This window comes from Bos javanicus, chromosome 1, assembly GCF_032452875.1.
Source record: "Bos javanicus breed banteng chromosome 1, ARS-OSU_banteng_1.0, whole genome shotgun sequence".
In the NCBI taxonomy this organism is placed as follows: domain Eukaryota; kingdom Metazoa; phylum Chordata; class Mammalia; order Artiodactyla; family Bovidae; genus Bos; species Bos javanicus.
Genome location: NC_083868.1, coordinates 83,325,623 through 83,349,655, shown reverse-complemented (window position 1 = coordinate 83,349,655; position 24,033 = coordinate 83,325,623). Strand labels below are relative to the sequence as shown.

At 43.0% G+C, this 24,033-nt stretch overlaps 2 protein-coding genes across 5 annotated transcripts in view; one reads left to right on the top strand and one right to left on the bottom strand.

Moving 5' to 3' along the window:
- ABCC5 (ATP binding cassette subfamily C member 5) overlaps positions 1–2,166 on the bottom strand; it is an 82,063-nt gene extending 79,897 nt beyond the window's left edge. The window contains exon 1 of one of the 4 annotated variants that reach the window (XM_061414292.1): positions 2,017–2,166. The gene's annotated coding sequence lies outside the window, so the exon portion shown is untranslated. Of the gene's footprint in view, positions 1–12; positions 185–2,016 lie in introns of those variants that run through there. The other 3 variants (XM_061414311.1, XM_061414323.1, XM_061414299.1) reach the window with 3 other exon arrangements.
- An 11,862-nt stretch (positions 2,167–14,028) lies between these two features.
- LOC133246199 (5-hydroxytryptamine receptor 3C-like) lies at positions 14,029–19,962 on the top strand. Its single transcript, XM_061414262.1, has 9 exons — positions 14,029–14,301; positions 15,975–16,141; positions 16,509–16,553; positions 17,017–17,126; positions 17,380–17,549; positions 17,733–17,890; positions 18,715–18,919; positions 19,095–19,298; positions 19,428–19,962. Exons 1-9 carry the CDS (start codon positions 14,235–14,237, stop codon positions 19,655–19,657), a joined length of 1,356 nt encoding a protein of 451 aa, XP_061270246.1. The 5' UTR covers positions 14,029–14,234; the 3' UTR covers positions 19,658–19,962.
- The last annotated feature ends 4,071 nt before the right edge of the window (positions 19,963–24,033 follow it).

Below are 24,033 nucleotides of genomic sequence, written 5' to 3'. Positions count from 1 at the left end.
TTGACTTCTTACCTTTCAGAGGTCTGGCTCCAGTACCCTGAGTTGATATTGCTCAACTACTTATCTTTCAAAGAAAAAAGTCACCTTGTCCAATGACAAACTGCACCATAAAGAACACCGGCTTACAACCAAGAGCGCAGCAATCACGTCACTGGGACCTCATTAAGCCTAAACTATAAACAGATCTGGCATCTGCCAGTGTCCCCAGTGTCAGGATGCAGCTGCAGATCAGAATAATCCTGCTTGTTACAGGGATCACTGAAGTCCAACCTTCCCTGCCAAAGGTTCCTCAACCTAGCCAACTATCTGGAAAGCAGAAAAGATCAGTCCTGCTTTGAAAAAAGGCAAGAGGAGGGGAGCAAGTTTGAAAGGAAGGAGGCCATAGAAACTCACTCAGAATGCCAAATGCCACGTCAGGAAGACCACAAGGATCACCTCAATTGCCTAAGAATTCATGTAACCTCAGTTTCTTTCAATCACTTTGTTCCAGGTTATTCTAAGTTGGAAGGGTGTGGGGAGCAATTTTCCATTCCCTCTAACACTCCTGCTTATTTAATTTCCTGGGCCAAGAGGTAGAGCAATGAAAGTAGACAGGCCTTGTGCAAGGACAAAGCTACTATCTCCTGGCCTTGAACATAAGGAGGATTCCATCTTCTGAGTATCAGGAAGGCCAGCCAAGAGCTAGAAGTCCAATAGATCTGGGAAACAAACAAGGCCCAAATCTGAAGAAAACAATTAAGGAAAGATCACTAGGCCAGAGTTTGGGGATGAAGGAGAGGGTACTATTTGTATTTCCCTTTTCTTCTTTCTGTTCTCCCTTAAAGTTGTTTAAAAGTCTTTTTTAAGAGAGAAGAAGAAAGGGAAGGGATTTTCATTTACTTCTGAGTCAGAGCTGTACATGACACTTAGCAGAATAATCAAAGTGAGAGAACCCATAGAGGTCTCTTGGTCAGCGACTTTTTTTTAACCAGGACTCTCCTTCAGTGCTAAGTGTAGACCTTCTGTACAATGATGCAGTCAAAACTGCCTGGGGGGAGGAGTTTGCACAGGATTACAAGGACTGGAAGTAGCCACACTGGTGTTCCCAAATTGCCTTCATTGCAATATTGCTTAGGTTTCCAACACCTCAGGAATGTGGTTCCAGGCCCTGCAGCCACACAAAAAGACCTGAAGCTACAAGGGTATGTACTTACCACTTCCCTGAAAGCTACTTGTCTCCAGCCTACCACACCTTTCATTGACTCACCCTGGAGACCCCAGAACGACCTATTCACCTTCTCCTTCAAAACCTTCTGAAACTTTGCCAGTCCTTTCTGTGTCCATCTGCCTCCTGCCTCCCCCATGTCTGTGCAGAAACCGAATGACCCCTACGTGAAAAATACAAAGCCCCATGCAGCTCTCTGCGGTGGAAAGGGAAAGGGCACTAATGACTGTCAAGAGATCCGGATTCCATTCCGGACTCTGCCAAGGGTTTCCTGTGCGTGCTTCTGTCACGAACCTCTATCTACCCCATAGCCAAAATGAGACGATGACTTCTGAGGTCGCTGGGTGCTCAGTCCCCTCTGTGCGGCTTAAGCGGGGGTGCCCCAAACCGTCTCTCTACAACCTTGAAGAGGGGGGCTTCTCTCAGGCCAGCATCCCCTAGGATGCCCCTGGCCTTAGGGCGTTCCCACGGCCAATTCTGGCCTGGAAAGGCGATAGCGACCCACACACACGGGCCGCGGGCGTAGCACCACCTGGTGGCGTTAGCCGGGAATGTAGCCGGCACCCCGATCACTCATCCCACCCTACCTGCCTTCCGAGGACCTCACCTCCAACCCTCCCGGTCGCGTCCCGAAAATGAGGCGGCGGGAGACTAGAGGAAGGCCAGGCCGCTTTTCTCAGTTCTCCGATTCCCGCGGACTGCTCGCATCCTCGATCGCAGTCCCCCACTATGGGCCGAAACACACTGGATGGGGATGGCCCCCGCGACAACCCGAGGGAGAAGGAAGGGGTACGGCAGTCACCGACACCTACCTGTGCCCCAGCTCCAGGACGGCTGCGCCGGCCACTCGACCACGCTCCGGAGCATTAGCCCCTGGAGCAAAACAAGCCTTTATAGCGGCATGGGCCTCCAGACTGCGCAGGCGTGCTGCACAAAGAATTTCCAAGACTGAAGGGAATTGTAGTCCCGCTTCCTGGAGCCCCAGGCTCCTTTCGCGGCTAAGAACTATATTTCCCAGAAGCACTGTAGAAGCCCTGGAGGAGATGCAGGCCGCTCCTCCCTTCCATTGCGCTCCAGGCTCTGCACCGTCCTCCGCAGAGTTTCTGCGATCCTGTCTGGAATCTTCTCCAAGGCCCTGTGTTCCAGTGAGTGGTCGGGAGGGTTGACAGTAGCCCTCTGTGGGCTGGCTGCCCAGTGTTTGTAGGCAGGGCGGTCACGGCGGTGCTTGGCCGTTTATGCACCAGAAAACACGGTGAAGGTCACCGTAGCCTATAGGAGACCAGCCGGCCCCTCATCTTATCTGTGTGGCCCTTAAGGGTTTACCACTGCGTGCTCGCGACCCTGCATTATCACCTGTCTCACTTTAATCCCACTGTCCATCACATGTTTTTGTGCTGCCCACGTTCTAGAAAATAAACGCCAGGATGACAGTTTTTAGAGTGGCAAGAGCCTTAGAAACGACATGCCAATTCATCCCTTTTTATAAATGAAACTGAGGTTTCCAAATAGATTGATCACTTCATTTCTCTTTGTGTTTCATTTGTACCTTCAAGATGATCATAACATAAATAACTACTGTGTTTAGTGCCTACGTAGTCTGTACCTAGTCGCTACCTAGTCGCTAAGAGTCGGACACGACTGAGCAACTTCACTTTCACTTTTCACTTTCATGCATTGGAGAAGGAAATGGCAACCCACTCCAGTGTTCTTGCCTGGAGAATCCCAGGGATGGGGGAGCCTGGTGGGCTGCCGTCTATGGGGCCGCACAGGGTCAGACATGACTGAAGCGACTTAGCAGCAGCAGCAGTCTGTATCTTGTGCTTTACATACTTGTTTTTTAAATCTCCATGTATTTAAAGGAGATTATCCTTTAAATAGGTATAGGTGTTATGATTATCCATTTCAAAGTTGTTTTTTTTAATGGAAGGTAAAATGACTCCTCTACCTTTATACTTTTAGCTAGTATGAAACACCAATGTAGGGAATTCCCCAGCTGTCCAGCTGTTAGGACGCCCCACTTTCACTGACAAGGTCACATCCAGCTTCAATCCCTGGTGGGGGAACTAAGAACTGAGATCCCAAGTGACTTGAACCACAGCAAAAACAAACAAACAGGTGACTTGAACCACAGCAAAAAACAAACAAAATGCACACCAATGTACAATAGAGCTGAAGTAATTAACATGGTGTTTTGCCCAAGAATGGATTAATAAACCAATGCAATAAAGAGCCTAGAAACAGACTCATGCATACATGTAAAGCTGATCTGTAAGAAAGAAAACATTACAAATCAGTAGAGAAAGAAAGAAAAGACTATGGATAATGCTGGAACAATTGGTCATCCGTATTTCTTAAAACTCAGGGGTTATAGCTTCATACCACATAGATCAAAGGCCCAACTGAAAAGGAAAACCTTCAAACATTTAGAAGAAAATGTGAAATATCTTTGTGAACTTCTTAAATAAGATACAAAAACAATAAAATAAGGTTTGATTAATTTTTATATTAAAGTTTCAGCTTCTATATAAGATGCCATAAAGCAAAAAGATAAACTACAAGTTATAACTGACAAAGTTTTTAATACAAATAATTCCTACAACTCAATAAGAAATGCTAAATAACTGAATAGAAAAATTGGCAAATGATGTGAATAGACAGTTCACAGAAAAGGAAAACTCAAGCAGCCACTCAAATATGAAAAGAGACCCAGGGAGATAAGCTCAAGATGGTGGAGTAGAAGGACTTGAGCTCACCTGTCTTATGTAAACACCAAAATCACAAACAACTGTTGAATGACCATCAACAAAAAAACACTGGAACCTACCAAAAAAGATACCCTACATCCAAAGGCACAGAAGAAACCACAAAGAGATGGTAGGAGGGGCAAAATCGCAATAAAATAAAATCCCATACCTGCTGGGTGGGCAACCCACAAACTGGAAAACAATTATACCACAGAAGTTTTGCCACAGGAGTGAAGTTCTGAGCCCCACCTTAGCCTTCCCAACCAAAGGGTCTGACAACAGGAGAAGGAGCCCCCAGAGAATCTGGCTTTGAAGAACATCAGGGTTTGATTGCAGGAATTCCACAAGACTGGTGAATACAGAAACTTCACTCCTGGAGGGCACATACAAGGTCTTGAGCACAGCAGGGCCCAGGGGAAAAGATACCCAATCTTACTAATAATCAGGGAAATGGAAATTAAATTAGCAACAAGATACCATTTTATGCCCACCTGATAGGGAAACATAAAAATCTGACAATATTGTGTTTTCAGGATCTAGAGAGACAGGATGCTTCACACATTGCCGGTAGAGTATCGACTGATAGAACCACATAACAGTTGGCCAAATTAACAGGTTGGAAATGAACTGTACTGTTAGGCCCCAAATTCATTTCAGTTCAGTCGCTCAGTTGTGTCTGACTCTTTGCGACCCCAGGACTGTAGCACGCCAGGTTTCCCTGTCCATCACCAATTCCCAGAGCTTGCTCTAACCCATGTCCATCGAGTCGGTGATGCCATTCAACCATCTCATCCTCTGTCATCCCCTTCTCCTCCTGCCTTCAGTCTTTCCCAGCATCAGGGGCTTTTCCAATGAGTCGGTTCTTCACCTCAGGTGGCCAAAGTATTGGAGCTTCAGTTTCAGCATCAGTCCTTCCAATGAATACTCAGGACTGATTTCCTTTTGGATGGACTGCTTGGATCTCCTTGCAGTTCAAGGGATTCTCAAGATTCTCCAAGGGATTCTCCAGCACCACAGTTCAAAAGCATCAGTTCTTCAGTGCTCAGGTTTCTTGTGGTCCAACTCTCACATCCATACATGACTACTAAAAAAATCATAGCTTTGACTAGACAGACCTTTATGTAATGGTAAAGTAATGTCTGCTTTTTAATATGCTGTCTAGATTGGTCATAGCTTTTCTTCCAAGGAGCAAGCATCTTTTAATTTCATGGCTACTGTCACCATCTGCAGTGATTTTGGAGCCACCCAAAATAAAGTCTCTCACTGTTTCCATTGTTTCCCCATCTATTTGCCATGAAGTGATGGGACTGGATGCCATGATCTTATTTTTTCGAATACTAGGTTTTAAGCCAGCTTTTTCACTCTCCTCTTTCACTTTCATCACAAGGCTCTTTAGTTCTTCTTCACTTTCTGCCATAAGTGTGGTGTCATCTGCATATCTGAGGTTACTGATATTTCTCCCGGCAATCTTGATTCCAGCTTGTGCTTCATCCAGCCCGGCATTTTGTGTGATGTACTCTGCATATAAGTTAAAAAAGCAGGATGACAATACACAGCCTTGATGTACTCCTTATCCAATTGCAACCAGTCTGTTGTTCTATGTCTGGTTCTAGTTATTGCTTCTTGACCTGCATACAAATTTCTCAGGTAAGGTGGTCTGGTATTCCCATCTCTTTAAGAATTTTCCACAATTTGTTGTGATCCACTCAGTCAAAGGCTTTGGCATAGTCAATAAAGCAGAAGTAGCTGTTTTTGTGGAACTTTCTTGCTTTTTCTATGATCCACCCAATGTTGGAAATTTGATCTCTGGTTCCTCTGCGTTTTCTAAATCCAGCTTGAACATCTGGAAGTTCATAGATCATGTACTGCTGAAGCCTGGCTTGGAGAATTTTGAGCATTACTTTGCTAGCATCTGAAATGAGAAGGGAATAGCAAACCACTTCAGTATTGTTGCCTTGAGAACCCCATGAACAGTATGAAAAAGATCCCAAGTAAACCCTACAATTCAGTGTCTTGTAGTCAAGAAGTTTATTTTGCCCCTGCATAAAAGTCCCAGGTGAGTGAGTATACCAGATCAGCAGTGTAAGTTGTGGTCTTGGCACTCAGGTGAAAACCCAGGGTGAACTCTGTCAAGTTCAACATTTGGCTTCCAAAGTTGCTCTACTAATTGCCACCACCAATCACCCAAATGAAGGGAAGGAAAAATGGAGTGTGGAGGAGGTGTGACTTGGCCTTAAGGCAGATCAGCCCAGAAGCAACATCTCTCATTTCCATTCACATTCTATTGGTAACAATTTAGTCATATGGTTGCATCTAACTGAGAAGGAAGCAAGAAAATGCAGTTCTCAATGAGGCAGCTAGGAGCCATCTACAATTCTGTCACAATGGAAGAAGGAAAGAACAGATTTTGGTGAAAGCTAATGTTCTATCACATATGCCTATCCTGAACCTAGCTATTCTACTTCTACATACATGCTCTACAGTAGCCATTCTCAATCAGAGCTTCTGCAAATGAGTCAAACCCTACAGAAAATTATTTGAGTAACTATTTTCTCAATTCTCCCAAGGATAACACATAGCTAAACTCATTCTGGGCTTCCCTGGTGGCTCAGATGGTAAAAAATCCTTCTGCAATGCAGAAGACCTGGGTTTGATCCCTGGGTTGGGAAGATCCCCTGGAGGAGGGCATGGCAACCCACTCCAGTATTCTTGCCTGGAGAATCTCCATGGATGGAGGAGCCTGGTGGGCTACAGTCCATAAGGTCGAAAAGAGTTGGACACAACTGAGCAACTAAGCACAGACACTCATTCTAGATGCCTAGAAGTTAATTCCTTATACACAGTGAATACCTTAGGGTGTTATGGCTTAATACTATCATCTGAGAAAAGCTACCCTAAAGGGTCTCTCACACACATGCACAAGGAGGTATGTTCCTTGTGCATTTTCTATAATAGAGAAAAGAATCTAAATTTCATTAACAAGAGAACAAGATTATGATATTTGTACAACTCAATACAACTGTTAAAGAACAAGAGTTAAAATGTTATCAATATGTATAGACCTCAAAAACAATGTTAAGCAAAAATAAGTTACAAAGGGTTTCCCTGATGGCTCAGTGGTAAACAATCTGCCTGCCAATGCACAAGACATGGGTTCAATTACTGGTCTGGGAAGATCCCACATGCAGTAGAGCAACTAAGCCTGTGTACCACAGCTATTGAGGCTGTGCTCTAGAGCTCGGGAGCGACAAGTACTGAGCCCACCTGCCACGACTACTGAAGTTCACACACCCTAGAACCCGTGCTCCACAACAGGAGAAATTACTGCAACGAGAAGCCCATGCACAACAGCTGGAGAGTAGCCCTTGCTCTCCGCAACTAGAGAAAAGCCCGAGCAGCAACAAAGACCCAGCACAGCCAAAAATAAATAAATACAATTAAGTTGCAAAAAGACTCAAATTGTATGACCTCATTTGTATTCACCGCTCTTGTGTTGTTCAGTGAGAACAGAGAGGGACACACAAGGGGATACACAAGGGGCTTTATCTGTCCTGTAATATTTTATTTCTTCAAGAAATGACTTGGATGGACCTAGAGACTATCATACTAAGTGAAGTAAGTAAGAGAAAGACCAATACCATATGATATCACTGATGTGTGGAATCTTAAAAAATGATACAAATGAACTTATTTACAAAACAGAATCAGCCTCACAGACATAGAAAACAAATTTATGATTACCAAAGGGGAGAGGTTGGGGGAGGGATTAACTCCTCAACAATTAGGAGTTTGAGATTAACTGATACATATTAATATATCTAAAACGGATAAGCAACAAGGATCTATTGTATAGCACAGGCAACTATGAGTGCTGCTTGCTCAGTCGCTTCAGTCATGTCTGACTCTTTGTGACTCTATGGACTGTAGCCCGCCAGGTTGCTCCAGACAAGAATTCTCCAGACAAGAATATTAGAGTGGGTAGCCATTCCCTTCTCCAGGGGATTCTCCCAATGCAGGATCGAACCTGGGTCTCCTGCATTGCAGGAGGATTCTGTACCAACTGAGCCACCAGGGAAGCCCAGGCAACTATATTCAATATTTTATAATAACCTATAATAGAAAGGAATCTGAAAAAGAACATATATATATTTATATATATGTATTATATATATATAATATGGTTGAATCACTTTGCTGCACACCAGAAACTAACACAACATTGTAACTCAACTATACATCAATTTTAAAAAATGATTTATAAATGTTAAAATTTAACAAAGCTTCACAGGGGGTACACAAGTGCTTCTAAAATCATTTGCTGTACTTTTTGGTAACCTGTAAGTATGTCATAATAAAAAAGTTTTAGTATCATAGGAATAAATCATTTCCCTTCTCGATAAGGATACATTCAGTTTATCAGAAAAATATTGAGGGTTTGTATACATATAGATATATAAATATAGATAAAGTTATAGATATATAATGGAGGAGGAAATGGCAACCCACTCCAGTATTCTTGCCTGGAGAATCCCACAGATGGAGGAGCCTGGTAGGCTACAGTCCATGGGGTCGCAAAGAGTCGGACATGACTGAGCAACTTCACTTTCACTTTATAGATATATAAACATATATCTATTGAGAGTTCTTTAAGCACCTCTGGCCATCCAGTGGGAGAAGAAAACTTCTTTCTCAACACACCTCAAGCCACCTCTCCTAAGGCATACTAGTACTTCTGACACTGCTTAAAACACTGTAGTACCCAAAAGGTGCGTATCTGATACCTTCATATAAAATAAAAAGCTTCAAAAAATCTCCCTGAAATACTTTAAATATGTAGGCTTGTTTATGTAGGTTTAAAAAAAAAAAAAACATAGATGAACACTATACAACCCTGGATCAAAACTTCAATACACTAAGGTACCAACTACCTGGGCCAAAGACTTAACTTATTTACATAGTATTAATTGCAAAGCATCCCCTCCTCAAAGTGTATTTGTGTTTTGAAGTGTTTTAGGGAGTGATACTCTCCAACCTTCAAGCAAGGGGCTAGAGAATCTATGTTGCAATGCAGAATTGTATGCATCTTTAAATATATTTATATTATGTAATGTACCTAGTCTATTCATTTATTCAATATTTGATGGAGATACAATGGAAGCAAAATAGACAAGCTTCCTGACCTCATTGGTTTAGAGTCCAGGATAAATATCAATCCAAATATAAACTGTAACTGTGCTGTGTACTGGAAAAGAAAGATTCATGTTACATCTGAAGAACAGTAGGAGCTATTAGTGAAGTAGTAGGAGCTAGTAATGAAGATGGTGGAAGGGGGCAGAGAAGAGAGCACTCCAAGCAGAGGAACTTTAACAAAGGCCAGGTGGCAGGAGAAGGAAGGGAAGGTCTCCAGAAGTAGACCATGCTAAAGGTCTTTAGAGTAACAGCAGAAGCCAACCATTGCAAGGTTTTAAAAAGTGAATAGGTTAAGGGTTGAGAAATCAAATTTCCATTTTGAAAATGTGTCTGAGGCCAGCAGATTTGAGGAAGAATTAGATAGCTTAGAATGGAAGATAAGTTTCTAACAGGAATGACTGTTGTCATCCAGGATGGTGGTTTGGACTAGAATTGTGGTGGAAAAGATGGAGAGAAGTGGACAGACTCATGAGAAAAATTTAAGAGGTAAAATTGACAAACCTTGTTGATGGATTAGATACAGTAGGATGAGAAAGAGAGGTGTCGGGGGAACACCTTGATTTCTGGTTGCAGAACTTGATGGATGGTAGTGCCATTTAGTGACACAAAAAATGCTCTACGCAGCAATCCCCTGACACCCTCCCCTAGCTAGCTTGTCAGGAGCTAATGTCAAAAGTGATCACCCCACATCTGCTGTGGCACTTGTGTTGAATTCTTCTGCCAATTATAAGACAAAATTTCTCATTTGAAGATCAATTTTGTAATTTTCATAGAGTAAGATTTAAAAAAAAATTTAGTTAGGACTTCCCTGGTGGTCCAGTGGCTAAGACTCTGAGCTCCCAATGCAGGGAGCACAGGTTCAATCCTTGGTCAGGGAACTAGATCCTACATGTCACAACTAAAGATCCCACATGCCACAACAAAGATCAAGGATGCTGCATGCTGCAACTAACGTAAGACCTGGTGCAGCCAAATATAAATATATTTAAAGATTAGTTAATAAACAGAATCTTTTATTTAACATCATGATCATGGAAACAATACAGTACAACAGAATAATGTGCCTTTAATGGTCTCAGGCAAATTAGGAAAGAAGAGAAGAGGATTTAAAATGTAAACAATACTGAATGAAAGCCAAATGACATCATAACATGTTTTACAGACAAAGGTTTCACAGAATTTTTAATAGAGAACTTCGTGGGAGAAGCTGAGTGTTCACACAGTATACAGTAGTATAGGCATGTTATGATAAATCATATCACATATTCACTTTATGTAGGAAAGAATTACATACTCCCCACCTTTGCAGTATTAACTTCCCAACTAGGGGGAGTAGTTAGAATGAAATGAATGATTACTTTTTATAAAAAGGTTTAAGAACTACTATACTGAGATGAATTATCAAATTGGCTCAACAAAATAACAGACAGGTATTCTAAAAACTAGCTGTTTATTATTAAGAGAGAAAAAGTGACAGAAATTATCTAATATTAATAAAACAATATTATCTACCTCATTAAACTAGTGTTGATTCTGTAGCCTTGTATGTAGTAATTTATAAATTTATTTTAATTTTATAGTGGTATAAGAACTATGAGCATAAGGACATTATACATGGTTTTATTAATATACATATTAAGTAATATTATAATATAAATAATTGAAGTCAATATCAGGGGTTTAGGAGAATTATTTCCCTTAAAAGAGATCTGAACCTTACTCAAGTTTGGGAAATCCTGGGCTATTCAATTAAACCAAACTTTAGCTTGGTATACAAGACCTTCTGTGATCTGGCCCCACATAATACCACAGCTTCATTTCCTGTCACTCTTCTACTCAAATCTGAGGTCCTCTCAACACTATAGCTTCCATGTTTTTGCTCTAGATGTTGCCACCACCCAGAACATCCACATAAATCTACTCAGTTAAAATAACCAACATCACAGTTTAGGATTTTACAGGCCTTAGAATTTTACTCCTCCCAGAATGACAAGTAAGGATTACTTACTCAAGCCAATAAAAGGATTCAGTATATCTAACATCTCTAGCATCTCTAGCATATATGCATGAGGGATTCTCCCCCGTCATGAAATACTGGACTGGAAACCCACTAGGTCACAAATGATAGGCAACAGGGTCCCACTAAGCCAGAGAAGCCAGAACCAACAGTCCAGCTACGATGGCACTTTCTTACTAGGACAGGCCTAGACAGACTGGAAGAATGGTCACTCCCAGTCATTCCAAAAAGCTTCTCAGGTGTGATGTTTTATAAATATGGGCTTTTGATCAGACGAAGTGATAAATAACTTTGGTCTACATTGGTAATAACCTTTCTGGCATGAATGTCAGGAAAATTTTAAGGTGATGCAGGCTGTGTTTATTTTTCATTCAAAATAATTCACTTATTGAATTCCACAAGGGAAAAATATGTACTCTTAAAGCATAAATTATACCCATTATTGACTGCAAGACAACCAATGAGAAAAACCAACACTGCCCTTCAGCTCCTAAAATGTTTTTTTCTGAGTATATTTGAGAGATAACAATACCAAAGCATGTTTTTAAATTCTCATCCTAAAATTAGATCTAGGTGGATGACACATGGCTTCCAGCTGGTAGGTCACTGTAAAGAAAAAGAAAGAAAAGAAAATTCCTCCTTGAGGCAGTCTAAGTTTATATTGCTCAGGGATTCAGAAACAGCTTGAAATCGATACTTCTTTTATCTCTTATTTGTTTGTGGGTTCTCATGGTTCTAATCAAACTTCAGGTTTAAAATACTTATGTAAAAAAAAAAACCCACTTACCTCATGTATTTTTTAAATTTCTTGATTTTTACCTATGCTGCAGCATTCTAGATTCTATCATCAGGAAATCAAAGACAAATTTTTTTCAAGTTTTCTTCTTATAGATTTACTCTATTTACCTAAAGCAGTGTTTCCCAAAAATATTCATGGAGTACTAGTTCTGAAGACAGTCTGAGAAAAAGAAATTCCCGAAAGTTAACTACATATGGGAAATCATATACATGATATTTTCAAGTCACATTAACATTTTAGTTAAATACTCTGAGAAATCCTACAGTAATAATACCTGATTCTCCTTGTTTAATTCATCATTTCTCAGAGTTATTTGAACTTGAACAAAGAAAAATAATTTTTCAGAAAAGCACTGAACATCCCACAGAACTAGAGTTCTGCAGAAAATGCTTTGAGAAATGATGGTCCAAAGTCATCTTTTTAAAAAAGAAAAAATAAGTAAATAAACTTCCTAAAGGGGAAAGAAGTCTCAAAAGATGAAGAGTGATGCTGAGGAGAATGGAGGGATTGTCCTTGTCAGCATTCAGCTGAGTGAAGCTAAGAGGAAACATTCTTCCGCTCATGGGAACTGGGGTTGGTTCAGTCAACTCAAACATTTTAAGTCCAGAAGATTCCGTGCAGGCTGAAGCAACCTGAATAACCTTAAGACGTCGAGGATAACAATAGCAACTACTCTTACTGCCACTTTCACTGTTTCTTGCTGCTCCAATTCATTAGCTGGTTAGGACAGGACAGGCAGTGTATACATATTATCTCCAGCCACATAAAACTCCTGCATGACAGGTTTTATCCTCTCAACCTTAGAGAGGAGGCACAGAGAGGGTGACATGATTCAAATAGGATTTGGTCTTAGACCTTTCTTACTATCTCGTACTAACTAGCCTGAAAAGCTTCTTCCCTGAAGCAACATCTCCCTTGGTTCTCCTAGCCACTGAAGACACTCCCTAGAGCTTTCCCTAACAGAAATCACTCTAGAATAACAAGTGAAATCACTGATGACTTTGGCCCATGTACCCATATGTCTGGCTTCTACCAGGAACCAAATATTTTCACATTCTTAATCTGACAAGACCGTGATCACCTAGACATGGCATGGTATTTTGAAATTACTTCCTAAGGCTCTTTAAGAATCAAACAAGAAAATTAATCTTAACACTCAAAGGCAAACTTGAACACCTACTGAGGCCAAGGAGGTAACATAAGTGAGGGGAGCTGGTCAGGAATAAGACAATAGTTGGTGACTATAAGACTATAAGACACTCTGATGATCTAGAGAGAATATTCTTCATCCAAAGAGTTAACCACTTCGCAGCTCTGGCAGAAAGCATTGTGTATAGTAAAAATGTGAGCCCAGTATTGCTTGATCTTATTTTTCAAATGAGGCCAGAAACACAGTTTTTACATGAAATCTCCCAATTTTTAAAATGTTGACAACTAACAAATTTCCTAAAAACACCAGCGGGTCCAAAAGCAACATGAATTTGCAGGCAGATTGGTCATGACCTTACAAATCAACTTCTGCTGAAAACCCTGCCATCTCCCCTCCACCCACTCCTCCTCCAATCCAAACTGCTTCTGACACACTCAAAAAGTCAAAAGTTAAGACTTGCCAATACAGAAAGTGAAAGTGAAGTGAAGTCGCTCAGTCGTGTCCGACTCTTTGTGACCCCATGGACTGTAGCCTACCAGGCTCCTCTGTCCATGGGATTTTCCAGGCAATAGTACTGGAGTGGATTGCCATTTCCTTCTCCAGGGGATCCTCCCGAACCAGGGATCAAACCTGGGTCTCCCGCATTGTAGACAGGTGCTTTGCCAGTACAGAAGTCATATATAAAACCTCTGAGTCTGAAGTTGATTATATAAAAGAAGATGCCCCCTGCCATTTTCTGGGGAAAGATGACAGCAGGGTTAAAACAAGTGTGTGTGCTACTTGAAGGAAACAGCAGGCATTCTGTGCCTTTCCTATGGTGCCCTATATGCCAGAGTGATTCTAAAGTATGAGGAGGCCATTAGCACTGCTCCACTGACCAAATTTTTTTTCTTCCTCCTCTCCAAACTGGTTTGTCAGATGACTCTTGGAGACCAGGTTCAGGTCTAGTTAGGGCACCGGGAAGGGTAGTCCTCTATGAGATCCTGTTGTCACTGGGGGGTGTTTGTTAGAGAGATGGCTATTGACACCTGACACTGGAATTACTCAAAGCTAGGGTGTGAGGTGTGGCCTATGGTCTTTTAAAATCAACATCATCACTAAGTCCCCAGAGAAGAGCCAAGGAGAGGAAGATGGAACAAGGTTGGCTCCATGGGGAAGGATTCCTCCTCTGCCTCATCCTCTACCTGCTGCTCCAAGGTAAGATGGGATAAGAACAAGAGCACAGCATCCATATAAAGTCTGGGGAACACAGACCCAGGCTAATTCTTTTTATTTCTAGTTAACAAATGGGTGTTCCATTTTGGAAAAAATGGAAATTCATGACACTGACAGTTTGGTATAGCACTTTCTAGGGTCCTAACAGTTAGCTGACTTTTCCCTTAAGCTACTTCTCCACTCCCCATGCTTCCATGGGCCTCTCTCCTTTCTCCATGTCATTCTCTTTCCAGGCATATAATCTACCCCACGGTTTCTAGGTATCAACTGTTGTTGAGAGAAGAAAATTCTTCCTTATTTCTCTTTGTTGTTGTTATTTAGTCCCTCAGTCATGTCCAACTCTTTTATGACCCCATGGACTGTAGCCCACCAGGCTCCTCCGTCTGTGGGATTCTCTAGGCAAGAATACTGGAGTGGATTGCCATTCCCTTCTCCAGGGGATCTTCCCAAATCAGGGATCGGACCTGAGTGCCCAGATCTCCTGCATTAGCAGGTAGATTCTTTATTGCTGAGCCACTGGGGAAGCCTTATTTCTCTTAAGCAAATGAAAAGGAAAGATGCCAAGGGAATTGAGGTAGATGAAAAGTTCTATTGTGACTTTTCAGTAAACTTTTCAGTGTAATTTCCCAGTCTAGAGTAATTTCTTGTTCATTATTGAGATTAAGCAATGAGGTATAGCACAAAATTAGAGACAGACAAAAACAGACTCGACCAGGAGATCCTACCACATACATTCTCTGTTTCTGCCCCACAAAGTATGATTAGAAAAGGATTGGGTATAAGAGGTGTATCAAGGAACTGTTTATAAGATAGTCTCAGTGGTGATGAGTCCTGAGTTTTAGAAGAGAACACTCACAGTACAACGCAAAGACATATAATCATTAAATTGAAAACTGAGTTCCTTCCTTAAGGTCCCACGGATGGATTTCTCACTGCTGCTGCTGCTGCTGCTGCTGTTAAGTCACTTCAGTTGTGTCCAACTCTGCGACCCTATAGACGGAAGCCCACCAGGCTCCTCCGTCCCTGGGATTCTCCAGGCAAGAACACTGGAGTGGGTTGCCATTTCCTTCTCTAATACATGAAAGTGAAAAGTGAAAGGGAAGTCACTCAGTCGTGTCCAACTCTTAGCGACCCCATGGACTGCAACCTACCAGGCTCCTCCATCCATGGGATTTTCCAGGCAAGAGCACTGGAGTGGGGTGCCATTGCCTTCTCCGGATTTCTCACTACCCACCTGATTATTTCCCTCATTATTAATTCATGACCACCTATGCTCTGTTCATATAGTGAAGAGGAGAACTGTGATTGCAAAATTTGTCAGTGACATTCACCCAAATGGCTCAAGGACAGAGGTTTGTGTTGAGATTGTTAAGAATATAGCAGGACACTAAAAAGTGGTGCTCAGGGCTGAGTTTGCATATACATGTAGACAAGTTTTGCATGGAGAGAGAGAGAATGGAATTGAGAATGGAGCTCTGACTCAGCTCACCTTATCAACTTCCACCATTTGCCTACTACTCCAGCCTAACCCATACTGCCTAGTCCAAGCAGTAGGAGTCTACCTGCTTCTTCCATAACCCCTGTTGTCTCTCTGTGCAGAAACATTCCCCAAACCGCAGCCCTGGCACTCTTCTCACAGTCTCTGCACTCTACAGGGAGAGGAGATACATTCACCATCAATTGCTCAGGCTTTGACCAGCATGGGGTGGATCCTGCTGCCTTCCAAGCAGCGTTCGCCAGAAAGGCCTTCCGTCCAGCCACCAATGTCAGCATCCCCATTCGTGTTAACATCTCCTTCACTCAGTCTGCCATCCTGGAAGTAGTAAGTCCTGACCCAACTCTGTAATGATGAGCAGTGGGTGCACTGACTGGATTTTGTAAGTTAAGAGCTCAGTCTATGGGATAGGGAGGCATGACAGGGAATGCTACAATGATACAATGCAGATAAAAGCTCTCCCTTTTGGGGGATACACCACAAGAAACATAAACCCAATGGACTACTCTCATACTGGTGTTTTCACTTGCATTTCTCATGTACACTGGATTATATGACCTACATTTTTTAGTGGTTTATGATTAAAAATCATAATTGCCATACAGAACAGCCTTGTAAATGATTAAGAGGTGGGTGGTGTCATTGGATTTCACTTCATTAAGTTAGTAATCTCAGATGAAAACTGTTTTTCCAGGATGCACAGCTTCAATTGATGACATCATTCCTGTGGCTAAATATGGTATGATGGACTCAGTTTCCCCTTTGCTATAGTACCTCCCTTTTTCCACCGCAAGGTCCAATTTTGAGGATTAAAATGGATAAATCTGAGAATATCCACAAATTAAACAAGTTCAAACATAGCCAGACCAATAATGAAAATATAAAATTTTCTGATTTATTTTGCCAGTTTAAGGAGGGCAGAGACAGGGCTCAGGAAGCAAGTGGCACAAACCAAGATCATGGAAGCCAGTACTTCAGTGGCTCCATCCCAGGGAACCCAAAGCCAAGCTCCAGGTCTCCCCAGAGAGCACTGAGGAAGAAGTGAAAGTACAGATTTGTCAGTGACAGTGTGACAGTTGTCACCAGAGGTGCGGTGGGAGAGCAAAGAAACGAGTAAAGAAAGGAATGGAGAGTGCAAGAGACACAGGAAGACTAAAGCCAGTTCCCATCTCCTGTTTATCCCATACCATGGTGTTCTCTAGATCTGGTACAATCCGTTCATCACCTGGAACCCAGAGGAATGCGGGGGCATCAGGAAGCTGGGCATGGCAACTGAGAACCTGTGGCTTCCAGATATCTTCATTGAGGAGCTGTGAGTGTCAGAGCTGAAAAAAGCAAGAAGGAGACCACATTTCTAGGGAAGAGCATGATGTAACCAATGGGGGCCAAGCACAGACTCAACCAGAAAGGAGCAGCATCTGAAACCCTCAGAACACAGAGATAGGTAGAAGGGCGAGGTCAGATGAGTGGGGCTGGAGCACAGAAATGGGCAACTTGGGAGAGGATGAGGGCCAGGTCTGATGGGGGGCCCACAGCTTTTACCTCTCTGTCCTTTTCACACTCAGGATGGATACAGATCAGACCCCGCCAGGTCTCATGGCTTACATCAACAGTAATGGTCACATCAAATACAGTAAGCCAATGCGGGTAACCAGCATCTGCAACCTGGACATCTTCTATTTCCCCTTTGATGAACAGAACTGCACCCTCACCTTCAGCTCTTTCGTCTACACAGGTGAGTGAGAATCACATGCTGAAAGAGAAAGAAAGGGTTTGAGAAGAAGAGAACAGAAAGCTTGGATGAGTGAGTGAATCTCACTGAAAGGGGTGTGGAATCTAAGTGGTAAGGAATCCAACAGTCTGGGCCAAGGGGTTGGGAGGCTTGGGGGAGGCTGAATTACCTGGGTCTCCTTTGCAGTGGAAAAGATGGTCCTGGGTATGGAGCAGGATGTGCAGGAGATTTTGGAAACATCACAGAACATCATTTGGAACAAGGGGGAGTGGGTACTTCAGGGTATCCATCAAATGATGAAGATGACTGCGGGCACCAATGGCTATGACCAAATCGTCTTCTATGTGAGTTTGGGGGCCCTGGGTGGGATCTTCTTCTACATGCATAGCTCATGTCCTCCACCAGAATGTAAGCTCTCCCACAAGAAAACATGCTCCATGGAGGCAGAGGTTGCTATCACTCTTTTCATTGAAAAATCTTCCGTACCTAAAACAGTACCTGGCACTCAGGAAATGTTGATTGAATGGATCCTCCCTGAGGAAGAAACAAAGCTCCCACAGCAGTGATTTACAACGAGCATGAACCTCCACTCCATGTCCCCCACTCCCTCATCAGCTGCCAGGGCGATTAGAACTTTTGGGAGGACAGGAATTTTTATATTTATTTTTAAAAAGAGGTGATGGAAAAGTTATGAAACACTGTCTTAGGGATATTATGATTCCAAATCCTGGTGATCCCAAAATGTCTGCTCTGTCTTGCTTTCTCTCCCACTGGTTTTAAACATCCACCAGCAAATGCACTAGAGATTACACCTTGATGAGGAAAGCAAGCAGAAATACAATGCACGCAATACCTAAGAATTTGGTCCCTCAATTCTGCTGAGAGCACATTGGTAGGAATAAAACAATTAGGTGGAGAAAATTGACACATGGGCCAAGAAGGAATGGAACATGTTTCAAACGGTAAGCAGCATGGTAGAATTAAACCATGGGAAGATGATGTGGTGATTAAGATGACTTTGCTGGAGAGGGAGAACAGAGAAAGGGACTTGAGGTAACATTTCCTTACTAGAAAGTTTGATCTGGGACAAATCTAAATTCTTTCTCTTACCTGGATTGGCAGCCTCCCAGCCTTCTCCTCAATTGCCTCCCTCTCCCCTCCCCACCAGGTGGCCATCAGGCGCAGGCCCACCCTCTATGTCATAAACCTCCTGGTGCCCAGCAGCTTTCTGGTTGCCATCGATGCCCTCAGCTTCTACCTGCCGGCAGAAAGTGAGAACCGTGCCTCATTCAAGATGACACTCTTGCTGGGCTACAACGTCTTCCTGCTCATGATGAATGATTTACTCCCCTCCAGTAGCACCTCCCTCATCAGTATGGCCCCTTCCACCTTTAGGAGAAGAAAAGTAGGGTGGGGCATGGCATGAGGACCAATGAAACAGGTCAGAGTGAAAAGAGATCCTAGAAAAGGCCTCTTTTCTGGGGAAAGAGAAAATAAGAAGTCCTGGCTGGTGCCTCTGGCCCTCAGGCAGGCCCAACTTCCCTCCAGGTGTCTACTTTGCCCTGTGTCTGTCCCTGATGGTGCTCAGCCTGCTGGAGACCATCTTCATCACCTACCTGCTGCACCTGGCCACCACCCAGCCCCCACCCATGCCTCGTTGGCTCCACTCCCTGCTTCTACACTGCACCAGCCCAAGGACATGCTGCCCTGCTGTGCCCTGGAAGGGAAACATGGACCTTGCCCACCTGCCTGGTGAGGGATGTCAGCACTGCTCATGCTTCCTCTTCCATCACCTCCGCTTCTCTGCTCCCACCTCCTTCCCTCCCCACATAACTCCCCAGCTGACCTTGGAGGCCCACAGCTGAGTCTGTCTTGACGTAGGTGTGAAGGAGCCCATGGAGTTGGTGGGAAAGGTGCCACATCCCAGAGAGACAGAGCTAAATGGGTGCCCTGGCTCAGCGAGGAACCAGCAGGAAGACAAAGCTCAGAAGCTGCACTTGGTCCATCTGTGGGTGCGGTTAAGCCACATGATGGACACCCTGCTCTTCCGTCTCTACCTGCTCTTCATGGCCACCTCCGTTGTCACAGTTATTATTCTCTGGAACACCTAGGCAGATACCTACCTGCGAGTCCCAGGCCACAGCTTCTCTTGCCCCCTGAAACCATCCAGGCTCTCATCCCTGCCCAAATCCCACCTTACAGCTCTGGCAACCACCTTGTTTTCGTCCCAGTTCCTCTGCAGTTTCAGACCAGATCTGGATGGTTTCCTAAGCTCTCCCAAGTCAAGTCCTTGCTCTGGCATGCCATCAGCCACCCTCAGCCCTCCGGTGAGTCCTGCCTTTCTGGATCCTTAGGATTCAGGTTCTTCGAATACTTCCTTGATCGAATTTCCTCCAATAAACCCCATTTGCAGAAAGCATTGGCTCTTCTCTGCATTATGTTGTAGTTTGAAAACCTTGAGGTTGAGAGACTTCTTGTAGAAAATTCTCACTACTAAAGTAAGAAGGATTTTCTTTTTTTTTTTTTTTTTTCAACTCTAGTAAACAACATGTGAAAGCAGGGAAATGGTAGAGAGGGGGCCAAAATCTATTATGAGGAATTAAAATACGGACTAACCTGCTAAATCCAGTTATCCTGGATTTAAGCTTCTGCAATTAATGATGTGCCAGAACCAGGCAGCCCTTGTTTATAGAGTGAAGCCTTTTGTCACAGCCTGACATGTGACTCATTCATCATTAAGGACTAAGAGTGTTAACATAATCCCAAATTCTGCTAACTGCCTGTGCTGCAATCAGAGTTGATCTGTCCTTAATCATGCTAAGAAAAGAACACTGGGCTAAGGAAAGCACATTTGAAAATGGCATCTGCTTTACTTAGGAGTAACACAAATGACCCCACATGAACTGGAAAATTTCCCTTCCAAGCACTTGCCTTTTCATTTTGAAAGTTGTGTCTTGACCCATTATTTACAATAGCTTTTTTTTTGGAAACATTATTATTGCCTGCGGCAGGTCTTTTAGTTGCAGCATACAAACTCTTAGTTGTGATATGTGGGATCTAGTTCCCTGACCAGGGAGTGCAGTCTCAGCCACTGGATCACCTGGGAAGTCCCCTCCAATAGTTTCTTAGGGGAAGTGGAGACCCCACTGTATCGCTCTACACCAGAGCTGTAGTATGATTTGCTGGACAGCAGGTTCAGAAAAGCACATATTTGGGAGCAACTTAATTACAACTTGAACACAATCTTTCATTTTTAGCAAGCATTTATTTTCTTTAGTTTATTCTACTACTTTCTATTGAACCCTAAATTTCCCAGGTCAGCAGTTCAGTTCAGTTCAGTCGCTCAGTCGTATCCACCTTTTTGTAACCCCATGAATCCCAGCACACCAGACCTCCCTGTCCATCACCAACTCCCGGAGTTCACCCAGACTCACGTCCATTGAGTCGGTGATGCCATCCAGCCATCTCATCCTCTGTCATCCCCTTCTCCTCCTGCCCCCAATCCCTCCCAGCATCAGAGTCTTTTCCAATGAGTCAACTCTTCACATGAGGTGGCCAAGGTACTGGAGTTTCAGCTTTAGCATCAGTCCTTCCAATGAACACCCAGGACTGATCTCCTTCAGAATGGACTGGTTGGATCTCCTTGCAGTCCAAGGGACTCTCAAGAGTCTTCTCCAACACCACAGTTCAAAAGCATCAATTCTTCGGTGCTCAGCCTTCCTCACAGTCCAACTCTCAATCCATATATGACCACTGGAAAAACCATAGCCTTGACTAGACAGACCTTTGTTGGCAAAGTAATGTCTCTGCTTTTCAATATGCTATCTAGGTTGGTCATAACTTTCCTTCCAAGGAGTAAGCGTCTTTTAATTTCATGGCTGCAGTCACCATCTGCAGTGACTTTGGAGCCCCAAAAAATAAAGTCTGACGCTGTTTCCACTGTTTCCCCATCTATTTCCCATGAACTGATGGGACCGGATGCCATGATCTTCATTTTCTGAATGTTGAGCTTTAAGCCAACTTTTTCACTCTCCTCTTTCACTTTCATCAAGAGGCTTTTGAGTTCCTCTTCACTTTCTGCCATAAGGGTGGTGTCATCTGAGGTTATTGATATTTCTCCCGGCAATCTTGATTCCAGCTTGTATATACCATATAATAATATACGTAATGGAATACTACTCAGCTAAAAAAAAAGAATGAAATTCTGCCATTTGCAACAACATGAATGGACCTAGAGGGCATTATATTTAGTGAAATACATCAGACAGAGAAAGACAAATACTGCATCTTATCTTTACATGTGAAATTTAAAAAATAAAAAAATGAATGTAACAAAACAGAAACAGACTCACAGATATGGAAAACACACTAGTAGTTGCCAGTAGGGAGAGGAAAGAGTGGAGGAGCCAAATAGGTGTAGGGGATTAAGAAGTTCAAACTATCATGTATAAAATAAATAAGCAACAAGGATATACTGCACAGCACAGAGAATATAGTCAATATTTTATAATGTTTTAAATGGAGTATAATCTTTCAAAATATTGAATTACTATGTTGTACAACTGAAACTAATATAATATTGTAAATCAGCTAAATTTCAATTTAAAAAACATTTATTGACTACTTACTGCTATATGTTATATACTGGGGGGCCAAAACAATGTTTCCTTCTCTCCATGAGGTTACAGAGCAGGAGGAGAGACATACATGTAAGGAAATGTTTCCAGTTTAAGAGTCACAACAGTATCCAGGAGCACATGTGCACATGTGTATGTGGGCATCTGTGTGTGTGTGTTTAATTGACAAGAAGAGAGAAAGAAGAGACACTGAGGCAGGCTTCACCAAAGACTGGATGCTTGAATTGAGCTGAATCTTTAAGAATTTATTAGTAGGACCAGAGATCAATAGTAGAAGGTGTATTTTAGGTCAAGGGAATGTGGAAGAGTAAAATCACATACTGAGTGTTGGGGTGCTATTTAGGATGCAGTGTTTCTCCCTGTGAAGTCCAAGATCCACCTGCATTAGAATCAGTTGTGGATCTACTTTAAAATGTCGATTCCTGAGCACTACCAATTGTAATTCTGATTCAGGGCTATGATTCTGATTTAGGGCCAGAGTGGTAAGGGTAAAAGCACATTAAGTAATTCTGATACATATTAAAGATAAGAACGAGTCTTTTGTAACATAAAATGCAAGGCAACATGATGGAAGGATGGGTGGGACCTAAGTCAGGGAGTTCTTTACATCATGCTAAGGGGGCGGGATTTCATCCTATAGGTCAGTTTTCTAAGTGTGGTCCCAGGAGGAATAGCTGCAGCAGCACCTGGGAAACTTGTTGAAAATACGAATTTTCAGACTCAGCAATCTTAACATAACTGCTACAGACAATGGGAGCCACTGAAAGATTTCAAGTATAAGAAAGATATGGTCAGCTCTGCATTTCAAATTACACAGCCTACACAGTGGAGGATAATTTAGAAAAAGCCAGACTAGGAGTGACGCCACTAGGTGTGAAGCCTGGGGGCTTTGATGCTGCTATACAGTCTCCAGAGAGATTCTTCACCTTGGCATTCTATCTTCCTCAAGGCTGGATTGTGCTGCATGAGGCCATCCTCCCAAACAAGAGGCAGCTAGAGGATGACAAAAATGCTTTTCCAGGTGAGGAGGCCCATTGCTAAGCTGCAACTCAAGTTTGGGAAACCCCAGGCGAACACAAGGATTTCTAGAAACACCCACACCTTAAGTTGATGGTATCCTCCAACTGATCCAAGACTATACCCCAAACAGGAATTCTAACTGGCCCCAGACTTGTCCAAGGAAGCAGCTAAAGCCCAAATTCAGGGCCTCTTTTTTAGGGGCCATGGCCGAGTGCCCAGGAATTCAAAGATACTGAACCCAAGATGGAGATTCCAAAGATGCCCAGAGAAAGCTGAGAGTGGAGGAAGTCCTCACCTTCCCACGATGACCCCTGAATCAGCTAAGAGTTTCTGAACCATCTCCTAGTCATGAGTGACCAACAAAGCCCACAGCTTGGCTTAGGAGAGACATGTATCAGAGCTAAAATGGGAGTCTTAGAGACTTCCCAGGATATTCCAGAGAATGTTGCTGCTGCTGCTGCTGCTAAGTTGCTTCAGTCATGTCCAATTCTGTGCGACCCCTGAGATGGCAGCCCATCAGGCTTCCCCGTCCCTGGGATTCTCCAGGCAAGAACACTGGAGTGGGTCGTCATTTCCTTCTCCAATGCATGAAAGTGAAAAGTGAAAGTGAAGTCGCTCAGTTGTGTCCAACTCTGAGCAACCCCATGGACTGCAGCCTACCAGGCTCCTCCATCCATGGGATTTTCCAGGCAAGAGTACTGGAGTGGGGTGCCATTGCCTTCTCCCAGAGAATGTTGGAGACAGCTATTTCTAATGGCCTCAGAAAATTACAATCTAGCTACTGAAGTTCTGTTTAAATATGGCTACCTTTCCCCATCTGAGAGCCTACT

What these genes read in the sequence shown, in the direction of transcription:
- LOC133246199 (XM_061414262.1), top strand. Translation starts at nt 14,235, where the DNA reads ATGGAACAAGGTTGGCTCCATGGGGAAGGATTCCTCCTCTGCCTCATC. An exon ending in CATTCCTGTGGCTAAATATG is followed by an intron (nt 16,554 to 17,016) that starts GTATGATGGACT and finishes GGTGTTCTCTAG; the next exon opens with ATCTGGTACAATCCGTTCAT. An exon ending in GGACCTTGCCCACCTGCCTG is followed by an intron (nt 19,299 to 19,427) that starts GTGAGGGATGTC and finishes GTCTTGACGTAG; the next exon opens with GTGTGAAGGAGCCCATGGAG.